Source organism: Schistocerca cancellata, chromosome 5 (genome assembly GCF_023864275.1).
Source record: "Schistocerca cancellata isolate TAMUIC-IGC-003103 chromosome 5, iqSchCanc2.1, whole genome shotgun sequence".
Taxonomy (NCBI): domain Eukaryota; kingdom Metazoa; phylum Arthropoda; class Insecta; order Orthoptera; family Acrididae; genus Schistocerca; species Schistocerca cancellata.
Window position 1 is genome coordinate 651,981,836 of NC_064630.1, and position 12,079 is coordinate 651,993,914.

Sequence of the window (12,079 nt, forward strand, 5' to 3'; positions counted from 1 at the left end):
GCGCCTCATTAAGATGCTAACCTAGTTCAGCAGATTGAGCATTCTTGCCAATGGCTAGCTGCTTGCTCGGTCGACGTAAGAATATATTTGGAGGTGATGGCAAACTGGCTTCATCACAACTGTCTCAATGCACTGTTGATGCAAATCACCATGAAAGGGCTTAGCTGTGTACCACCCATGTGGCCAGTAACAACACAGCTGGTCACCTGCCCTAGAAAAAGTCCACAGGTAGGAAAGAATAAAGTGAGGTAGGCATCTCACTGTTTTGGAATGACATGACTTTCCACTCCTCAAAAAAGGATGGAGCTGCTGTGGTGACAGCGACAGATATCGTGTTGTCACTAGTGCCAATGTGAATATTATCACAGAGTCAGATGCTGTCTCTTTTTGTGTTGTTATCTATAGTGCAAGAGTGCATCACAATATTGTAATGGTGAGTGTGTATATTTGAATGCAATATAATTGTATTTTTTTATTCACTGTGTTCTGCATTATAATTGGGGAAACTAATAACCACTCCCATAAGTTAAATAAATTATACAATTGTTACTAACAGCCACTATGTAGACATTTTAAGCACTACGAAATACACGCACAGCTAAATTACTGACATGAAAACCAAAACATTGGGATGATGCTTCGAAGTTCAGCCACGAGATGGCAGTCGAAAGACGTTTTTCGGTGGTGAGTGAAGGAAGTGGTATGACAAAGTTACGCGATTTTAACTTTTGTGGCATAGTTAAAAATATCATAGTTCTCAAGTGGCGCCACAGGTATTTGGGTATTTCTACATGCTATTTCGGTGTCGCCACTGGCGGCCAAGTGGCGCCACGTCTGTTGTATATGCAGTTGCTCAAGAATTATTAGTGATATGATATTTGTCGTCCAAGGAACTGAGTACTAGTACTGCCATTCCCCTTTGTCACTACTACCTACCAAAATGGTATTTTGGAAAATTTTAACTCTTCCATTGCTAGTCTGAAATCAGTCTGTGCGATCTGTGTTACTAATTTGCATCTGACCTCGTTGTTGGACCCACAGTCGTTTAGTTTAGACAGATTGCCATGGTTCCACTGTCACTTCGTCTGAAGACACAAAGCAATGGTGCTGTAGGAGATATCAAGACGGTTGCTTTCAGCCTTTAAACATGTCCCGAATCCCGTCGCTCATTTGGCTGTTTGACATTAATCTATCTGATGAATGACGCGAATTGTGAAGAACTTTCTGTCATAAAACGAAATGGCATGAGGAAGGCCAGGGAGTAATAAGCCAATGAAATGTAAGAAATTGTGTCTCATTGCAGCTGTATTAGTACTTAAATGTAATGAACGCATTGACAGACTTAGACCGTAAAACATCTGGTTTTTTTTCTTGTTTGCCGTGCCGGAATATTTTTGACAGGCACTCTCCGGAGGATAATATACTTTGATGTCAAGCAACTTAATAGGATCTCTGACGCTCCAGCTGATTGACATGTAAACATTTTAGTTTAAATATGGCGAATACCTGTGGTGAAGGTTTTCCAACATCTCCAACAGACAAATCAAGAAATGAATCCGTTAACTCGCCGGAAGGAAAAAGTTTGTCTCGTTCGTCCTCAATATCTTCTATAAGAGATGAAAAATGGCCCATACTTGTAGTAGCAAGAGGAAGGCCAGGCAGTGATAAGTCAAAGAAACGTAAGAGTTTAATTCCATTACACCTTGCCGCAATTTTAAATGAATGGTAGCATTTTGAATGAACAATCATTTGAATTGCGTTTAATACTCTCCAAAATATGCTGATATCAGCGAAACATTTTGAACACGGATTCCTAGTAGGCCTAGTCAAAATTTGAGGAATAACTTTATTTTCGTGGAACACAGGAAACTGGTTTGTGACTTACCTATAATTTTATAACAAAACCCGTTAGTGTAATAAAATCTCTCCAGAGCTTAATGAATATGAATGTTATTCTTGAAGTGTAGAGAGATGTTCTGTACATCAAGAGTTGAACTGACTGACAAATTTTGAGCATCTCAACATGCCTTGATGTACAATGAAACGGTAACTAGAGGTTTTGTTTCACACCATGAATAATTACGCAGTGATCATATTTTTTCTGCCACCTTGTCGAAAATAGATTAAACTATAATTTATGTTTTGTTTCCAATGTTGTGATGTTAGATGGCCCCTGTCTATATCATTAGGAAAAGTGGTTGTAGGCCTACTTTTTTAAATGTAGTGCAGAAAGCTATTTTGTACTATATTGTTGATGGAATGGTTCTTTACATTTCATGGATTAAATTGATTGACTAGCTCAACAACAACTGAATACTATCGTGTTTCTACTGTTTGTGTCTCAGTTTGTGTCTCAGCTAGTTGAAGAGCAATATTATCTACATTCACACCCTGCAAACGTGTGTGACGTGTGTGTGTGTGTGTGTGTGTGTGTGTGTGTGTGTGTGTGTGCGTGCGTGCGTGCGTGCGTGCGTGTTGTTTTACATCAAAGTGTACTCTTTACTCTGTTAGCGGTGTTAACCCATATGCCCTTTCTGTTTGATTAGTGGACAGCAGCTGTTGTCTCGTCCCTTCCTAGAAATCTAGATTGCAGTGATGTGCTAATGAGTAGTGTAGCGCAAGGTGTAGGTTATGTTGGAAGGTGACAATGTGGTTTCAAGTTGCCAACATCAATGAATATTAATGCGTAATAATGGTTGTGGTAACAGTTTTATCTATAGTAACCCAGTGGCTATGTTCATGCCACATGAAGTGCACTTTCCACTGCAAAAACTAAAATGTCGTGGCAAATTAATGAAAGCTTTATTACATAACATGTAAACCTCTGAGTATTTTGTTGAACATTTTGTACATACATCATACATGAACAGCAAAAAATTTAAGGTTGGCCACTACACAACTCTTACCATCTCGTCCATTGTTCATCCAGTAAACAAACAATAGCATACTGCTAATTACCACCAACAGTTCAATAGCTCTGCCCCAATATAAACCATACATTTGTAATGTATAAATGAAGACTTAAGTGTTTCATGTGCCGTACTCATTTGTATTAGAGTAATGCAATTTACGCAGGGAGTTGAATTCAATTCTCAAACCAAAATTTCACATATTGTTTTATTCAGTGGTCTGAAACATTCTTTCCAAACATGTTATTTAGTCTTTGAACATTTATATGTATTACAATAAACATTTTGGTGGCTATTGCTACAAGTTAAGTTCATGTGCAGAATTAAGGTTATAGCACTTTGAACAAAATGCTTAAATATCTGTGGCATCCTACCTGGAAAAATGGGTTGGAAATCGGAAAATATTTTCTCTTCAGTCTGTGTGTCATATTTGATGTGTAACTGAAGTAATCACATTACACTACTCATGCATTTGCTGAGTAGTTTCTGTGTAGCCTGTGCATATGCACAATGTACAAAATCCACAAACCAAATATACAAAAGTAAAGTCTTCAAATATGAATAGAAATGCAGTACATAACTAAAATAATGGCCAAAATTAAGACTGATGGTGACAAGAAACATTAACCAGATATGTTGCTTTCTAAATGAGGGGCTCTGTTTGTCTTCAGGATGTAATAAGTGAGGAAGAAGGATGTGTACAATATTGTGCAAGTTGAAATAAGACATACACACAGGGTTCTTTTTAAAATTGGTACCAAGTAATGCTGTGCAAGACTTGCGGTTGATGTTCCTGAAACCATAAAAATATTGAGCTAACAAGTTAGAAAACAGAACTGAAATACTGTCAAAAAAGTTAGAGGAAGAGGCAGAAGAAATAAAAAAGAAGGTACTTATAATTTAAGAATTAAAATAGTGAAATACAAATAAAACAAGTTGTATTATAAATAAGAGAATAAGTGGAAGAGTAATCCAGATACTGACAGTAAAATTAAATGTTTTATGTGGAAGGGTAGTAACATCATAACAAAGTGACATTCAATGTGGAGTGAAATTGAGAATGTCACAATGGTGTGGCAAAAGAAAAATATCACATGTTGAAATCTGTTAATGATGACAGTTGAAACATTTTAGGAAGCAGCTTTCACTTGTAGAAACATGAAAAGCAGTTAGTGAGAGCAAAGTATTGATGACAAGTATTACCGTTCTTGTTGAACTTGTGGAATCTTTCAGTATGCTTAATCAGTACCACTCTACTGAAAACTGTAAACTTGCAGAGTAATATATGGATATGCTTTCTGATAAGATATGTCAGTAACAATCAGACCAATCATGGAACTGTCTTGGATAATGATAAGGAATCGTGTGGTTCAATTTACCTATTATTGGTGGTCATGAAGTTAAAAACTGAGGAATAGTAAGTCTTACACACACACACACACACACACACACACACACACACACACACACACACACACACACAGTCTCTCTCTCTCTCTCTCTCTCTCTCTCTCTGCAAGCCACCACCATACTGTGCATGGTACAGGGTCCCTTGCACAACACTACAACACTGCTGGTCACTCCCATTCCTATTACACTCAAAAATGGAGCAAGGGAGAAACAGTTGTCCATATGCCTCCATATCGCCCCTAATTTCTCTTATTTTGTCTTCATGGTAATGGACACATGTGGCATTAGAATCATTCCACAATCAGCTGCAGATGCTGCTTCTCTAAATGTTCTCTGTAATGTTTGGTGAAAAGAATATCATCTTCCTTCCAGGAATTCCTATTAAATTTAAATGGTGGATGTCATTGTGTTAGTTTACAAATAAGATACCAAGAACTTGTTTGGGGTTGACGCTTTGTTAATTGACAGTGCTGCTTGAAAGAGGATGAATCTTGATGGAAATGCTTGTCCAGTGAGATGGATATACTGACTAATTTATTGCAGCAGAGTGGAAGATGTATCGTAGCAGCTTCTGAATGACAGTATGCTGTTATAAGGTGAGGAATGTAAGAAAAGTTTGCGTGTGCAGCATTCCTCACTGTCACAAATCCAAAGAAACATCACGTGATATTTTAATGTATCATATTAATGATTTTCACTTGATGTGTATATGGCAGTTTCCACTTGCGCATTTGGCAATGGCTTTCTCAGCCTGTGTTAACCTGTTGACCAGTTTCGAATATTTAGAAAATCTGATAGGTGTAGGCTACTATGAAAACAACGGTAAGTAAGTAGTGGGAGCTAATCCTTAAATGTAAAGTTAAGGAAAAATATAGAGAAATACAGTTTTAGTAAAATACACTATTTTCAGATATTAATGTTGTTGTAAAAATATGATTAGGGCCCTATAAGGAGGTGTGCATGCTACATGTAAGATGATTTTAGTTGTTTGTTTTGTATGATAGCTCCAAATATGTGTGATAGTTTTGCCTACTGATTTAAAGGTAAATTCCTCCCATTCCTTTCCCCTTCCAGTTTGCCTGACTATAATTTGGTTTTAAACACTTGTATCTCTGTATTTCAGAATCTTGATTTTTATGTGAGGTGTAATTGTCTGCTTTGGCATGCAATAAAATATTTATTTACTTTTTGTTTGGCTTATTTTTTCCTTTTAAGGAAGAAGACCTGCAGATTAATCTGAAAGGAACAATCCAAATTTAAATTAAAATGATTAGCCTCTGGAATTCAGCACGAACATCTGCTTGTAAGCATTGTGTATTGATCCACTTCCTCAGTGCCATCTGGAGGGGGAAGCTAACTGTGGCAGAAAATCAATAGCTACACTGTGTGCATTCTGGGAGTTTGCCAGAGTGAGGAATTGTGACTCACGTAAAGCTGTGTGGTATTCCACATGTTCCTCTTGAATTTGTAAACTGACATGTGACATAACATTGTCTGTAATCCAATTTTTATTAACCACATCTGTGCCCTGATCAGATTACATATGTAGCCATTTTATGTCTGTCAGTTATGAAAACTGGAAATTTGTAGCTATTGCACAGTAGTGTAGTCTAGTGATTCATGTAGTGATGTGTGTAATGTGATGCACACTGTTATGGTAGGTAAGGGTGCTTCATACATAATTAGCATTCTCCAGTGAACGGGTGGGAGTGCTTACTGTGCAATCATGATAGACCAGGACATGGCTGGTGCCCAGGACACCATCTACCTTTGCAACTTTCGTGTTTCTGTGGATGGCGAGTGGCTGTGCCTCAAAGAGCTTCAGGATGTTGAATTCAGCGTTCCTGATTCTTCCCAACCATCTACTCCTTCTCCTGATGGTCCTTTACCTCTCCTAGGTATGTGTACCTCTGTGTAATATTTCCACTATCTTTGTGATGTGATTAACCTTTTAATAACTGTTTGTGTGTAACTGTTCATGGACATGTTTGTCATTCTTTGTAATTTTATTGTGTTAGTTCAATCCTACTACTCCTTTATTACTAACAAAAGTTGCTTCCTCAGTTATCCTCAGTAGTTTGATGCATTAAATTTGTAACTGTATTAGTTATATTGATATTAATTATGCTGTTGCCAAGAATAAATGTTCATGGACAGTCTCAACTATCTGTCAGTCATTTTCATAATACTCAGTTGTTTTGCTTGAGAATTCCTAATTTATCACTTCAGAGTCGAGGAATGGCTTTCCATTTTCTTGTCCTTTTACAGCACGAGATCCTGTTATGATTGAAAGAAGCAACTTGTTGAACATATCAAAACTAATTGTGAAAGAATTGATTGAAACATCACTTAAATATGGAAGAATGCTTGACTCTGATCATATGCCTCTTCAACACTTTTTCATTGTGTTAGAACATGTATTAAGGCATGGGCTGAAGCCAAAGAAGGTAAGGTACTATATTTCTGCAGGAAAAATGGCAATTGCAGTTACAAAATGAAAAAAAAATATTATTTCATGTACCACATGAATTAGTTCATTGCATCAGTTGTCATAATATTGCTTTGAAATTATTTGTTTTTATTTAACTAACGCTGATGTTTATTACACGAATAGCAGTATGACGTGATACCTAATACAGCTGGTTGTTATGATGGTGGACGATGGGAGAGTTTTTTTATTTTATTTTGAAATGTCATTGATTTCCGTTCCGTGAAGGTATATATATATATGTATTCTGCTACACACAAATCATTGTAACAAATACTTGAGGTGGCCATTTTTCACAGCATTTATATAGATTTGCAGAGGCAAAAGCCTAGAGCAGGGCACTGCCATTACTTAATTGTTTAGCAGAGTAATGTTCATTGTGAGGTTTGGTGTCATTACCTAATGAGAGAACAACAAGGAAGCATATATGCTTCAGCCTGACAAGAATAATAGTATTTGAAAAACAGTGAGTGTAATCACAAATGTTGACAAGTTAATCGCCGTAACCGCAGCTATTGAAAGGCATGATGTTAGGAAGAACTCTGCTAGTAGTCTCTCTTTGTCGTTTGTTTGGGTCACTTTTCCTTTGCCCTGCACCAGGCTACCCTGCCTTCCCAATGATGCAGTCAAATTTTAAAGAATTGAGTTTTTCTTCTTTACCTTACACTCACCATAGTATTGACAATATTCTCTGAATAGTAAATTTTGACTAGGGGTGGTGGGTATACCTATGATCTTTTAATGTTGTTGCACCTGATGACACAGCTTTAGGCTGCAAAACCGGTTGTGTTTATTAAACAACAATTTTGCCACCTGTTAACGGAGTTCTTCCTACCATCATGACACACTACTTGAACTGTAGCTGAGCGTCTTGTCGTATCATCACATTCGTAGGCTTCACTAACTCAAAATCCAACTGTCACTCTGTAATTGATCCTAGGCCACAGGCTATGCTACAGATCTGTCCGTCACCACTCTCTTCATTCCAGACAAGTTGTAAAAACAAAGGCAAAGCCGTGATAGGGAAAATTTAAAGGAATCACAAATAGAATCACAGAAGATAAAATAGTTACAGTTTATGCCCTCAGCTACCATTATTACCCTAAAACTATCTACCTCCTGAAAGTGAAACATTGCCAACTTGAGTGTAATCGAGCAAAAGTGCTCAGGCCCTGCAACTCCCAATGTTGGATTTAGATAAAACTAAGTAATTTATCTGAATTTCTGACCCAAAGAACACAGAACTTCCAGAGACATTTTCTATAAGGCAGGATCTGTAATCTGCTTTTAATTTCCTTCCATTCGTCAATAATTGTTTATGCCATATTTCTGTTATGGGCTTTTCTGAGAAAGAACTGTGATCCAAGTGAACTGTGTAACATGCCTAATGCTTTTGGCAGTGCTCATGATCTTGAGTAGCCATGTATAAAATGGGATCAATATGTTAGCCACTCTTTCCTTCCTGACCTTATCAACAGTGTCATTATAGATACAGAAGTCACATCATCCTAGTGATGATGCTTAGGAAAGCTGTGAGAGTAATGCTGGTAAAAGCAGATAAGCAACTGTTAGCAACCTACGTAGACAGTGAGTAGACACCATTTAGCTCAACTAAGATGGACACACAGAAATTATGGGCAAAGTTTAAAATGATTGTAAATCACAGTCCAGAGAAGTATTGTGCTGACAAGGGAACCTCCCCATCGCACCCCCCTCAGATTTAGTTATAAGTTGGCACAGTGGATAGGCCTTGAAAAACTGAACACACATCAATCGAGAAAACAGGAAGAAGTTGTGTGGAACTATGAAAAAATAAGCAAAATATACAAACAGAGTAGTCCGTGTGCAACATAGATAATATCAAGTAGAACGTAGGCACAGTAGCGCCGTGGTCTCGTGGTCAGCGTGAGTAGCTATGGAGCGAGAGGTCCTTGGTTCAAGTCTTCCCTCGAGTGAAAAATTTTCTTTCTTTATTTTCGCAAAGTTATGATCTGTCCGTTCGTTCCTTGACATCACTGTTCACTGTAATAAGTTTAGTGTCTCTTTTTGCGACCGCACCGCAAAACCGTGTGAATAGTAGACGAAAAGACGTGCCTCTCCAATGGGAACCGAAAACATTTGATGGCAAGGTCATAGGTCAACCGATTCCTCCACAGAAAAACACGTCTGATATATTCTATACGACACTGGTGACGGCATGTGTGTCACATGACAGGAATTTGTTGTCGACCCACCCAACTTGTACACTTGGCGAATGGGTAAAAAGATTCTTCTACCTTGCCTGATTTAGGTTTTCTTGTGGATGTGACAATCACTCCCAAAACACTGATGAAAACATAATAGTTTGCCACATAAACTGAAAATAAAGAATTAAACTTTTCACTCGAGGGAAGACTTGAACCAAGGACCTCTCGTTCCGCAGCTGCTCACACTAACCACGGGACTACGACGCTCCTGTGTTTATGTTATCCTTGATGTTGCTTATCTTCCACATGGACTACTCAGTTTATATATTTTGCTCATTTTTTCATAGTTCCACACAACTTCTTCCTGTTTTCTCAATTGATGTGTGTTCAGTTTTTCAAGGCCTATCCACTGTGCCAACTTATAACTAAATCTGAGGGGGGTGCGATGGGGAGGTTCCCTTGTGAATAAATGCATCAAAGACAGAAAAGACATACTGTGGTTTAATAACAAACTTCAAAAATTGCTGCAGAAGCAGAGATTGTTGCACTCTTGGGTCAAAAAAGAACATGGGAATGTGAACAGGTGAAAGTTAGTAGAGATTCATACGCCAGTTAAAAGATTGATGCACAAAGTATCGCTGTCCACTGCCGTACTATAGGGAAGGATCTTTCTGAAAGCCTGAGAAAATTCTGGTCCTGTGTAAAGTCACTGAGCGAGTCGAAGGTTTCTATCCAGTCACTCATCGATCAGTCTGATGTTTCAATAGAACCAGCAAAAGGAAAGCTGAAGGTCTAATTTTGTGTTTAAAAAAACCATTCTTGCAGGAAGACCATACAGATGTGCTGTTGTTTGACTATCACACAGACTCCTGTGTGGAGGGCATATAGACAGGCATCCCTGGCACTATGAAGTAACTGAAAGAGATAAAAACAGATTAGTCATCAGGTCTAGATGGAATCCAGTTTGATTTTACAAAGAGTAGTCTACTGCATTGGCCCCTAACTTAGCTTGCATTTACAGTAAATCTCCTGCCCACCACTGAATCCAAGTGACTGGAAGCAACACAGGTGACTCTGTATAGAAGAAGGATAAAAGAACACTCATGCAAAATTACAGATCCATATCCTTAACATCGGAATGCTGCAAGATTCTTGAACCTATTCTAAGTTCATATGTAATAAATTTTCTTGTGACAGAAAAATGCCTATCCAAAAATCAACATGGATTTAGAAAGCATTGCACATGTAAAAACTCCACTTGCCCTTTTTTCACATGATACCCTATGAACAACAACAGGCTGATTTCCAGAAAGCTTTTAGCGCAGTACATCATTGTAGACTGTTAATGATGGTCCGAGGAGACAGAATTGATTCCAAGGCATGTGAGAAGCTCGAAGACTTCTTAAGCAATAGAACCCAGTATGTTATCCTCGATGGCGAGTTTTTATTAAAGACAAGGGTAAGGGTATCATTAGGAGTGCCCCAGAAAATGTGATAGGACCGCTCATATTTTTCATGTACGTAAATGATCTGATGGACAAGATATGAGCAGTGAAGGCTCATACAGATGCATAAACCATTCACCATACAGTGGATTAAAGAGTATGTATCTAGATATTCATAGTAATAATGATTTTGATTTTGTTGTCACATGAGAAATATCTTTTAAGAACAACTTCTCTTTATTTGTTCCTGACACCATGTCAACATAATTATCATATACATTTACGTGACTCATGCTGTGATCATTTATTTATCAAAAAAGCTTCCAATTAGAAACTAATTTTTGTAGTACAGATTAAATTAAATGAAATACTGACAGTTGTTATGTTACAATGTGTATGTTCATTACTTCATGTTACATTGATTTACATGATTTCTCAAGAGAAAAAGCACCTCCACATCTTATTTGCATGCAGCTCTCTCTTAACTTACTTTAAATGTTAACTCTTTTCTTTTTAATTTCCTGATAACCAAAAACATGCATAAATGCCCCTATTTCCTTGCCGATCATTATTTACCCAAAACTATCCTTCTCAGATAAAATGAAGCTCATCTTTCATTTGTATATTGTAGATACAGGCAGGGTAATTTTTCGTAAATGACAATGCAAAATACAGATTTCAGCAACACAATACAACACTGACGGGTTTTATGAAACACCAAATGTCTGTTAAGTTAATTAGTTTCTCAAAAATTAAAGCATGTTACTGTAAAGTCCAGATTACCAGCTTTCTTATGGTAGATGTCAGCACTTCCAAAACTACTGATATAGCTCACTCAAAATCTGCCATTACATGTTGTTTTGATAATTTCAAATATTCGTTATTTTTTGTTAATATGGTTTCCAGAAAAACTAAATAAACCACTATAATCAGGCTGTTGCAAATTATCATCTGAATTATAAATGTGTGTGGAATATGGTATGTATAACATTTTGACAGATTTGGGTATACACAACATACATGATATGGGTAACTAGACACAAAATGAAAAATGAAGAAAAGAAAAAAAAAGTTATTAACAGGCGTGCAATAATAGCGGGTGGGATAGTCTAGCTTGCTTTGTTTCAGGCTGTGTGTAATCTTAGAATAACAATTCATTTCCCGTGTAAATAACATGGTTCTAGAAGTGATATCATACGAAAATAGCCCCTCATGAAATAAATCCATTCCTGTAATAGTTTTAGTCACTGATGTCATATTTCCCAACACTTTTGCACGGAAAATCCTACCAAAAATTATGCATTTTTGAGAGATCTTTAATGTGGTGCTTTAATTAAACTACATATATTCGTATTACACAGGAATAAATATGAAAACACCAATATGGCAGTTATGTAATTTTACAACCACGTAAATCTGTTAGTTTTGTGCTGTACGCAAACTTCACAGGTATCACACATGCCAGGCATCACACAGTCAATCATGCTACACAAGATGGTCTGCTAGTTTATACAAAATTACTTTGTGTTCGCAAGCTAAGATCGAGATTACCAACTGTCAACTTAACTTAGGCGTGGGGATACATTGCTCTATAAAACTATTACCTGAGTTCAAAATGAAAGATTTTGAATATTGCTTCAT

The 12,079-nt window shown here is 37.2% G+C and overlaps 1 protein-coding gene across 4 annotated transcripts in view; it reads left to right on the plus strand.

The window, feature by feature from the left end:
- Window positions 1–1,457: 1,457 nt before the first annotated feature.
- Window positions 1,458–12,079, plus strand: part of LOC126187445 (RUN and FYVE domain-containing protein 2) — a 154,550-nt gene continuing 143,928 nt past the window's right edge. The window contains exons 1-3 of one of the 4 annotated variants that reach the window (XM_049928532.1): window positions 1,543–1,679; window positions 5,535–5,622; window positions 6,588–6,766. In XM_049928532.1, coding sequence (XP_049784489.1) covers window positions 5,586–5,622; window positions 6,588–6,766 — 216 coding nt within the window. In that variant the 5' untranslated portion in view covers window positions 1,543–1,679; window positions 5,535–5,585. Of the gene's footprint in view, window positions 1,680–5,534; window positions 5,623–5,653; window positions 6,218–6,587; window positions 6,767–12,079 lie in introns of those variants that run through there. The other 3 variants (XM_049928531.1, XM_049928529.1, XM_049928530.1) reach the window with 3 other exon arrangements.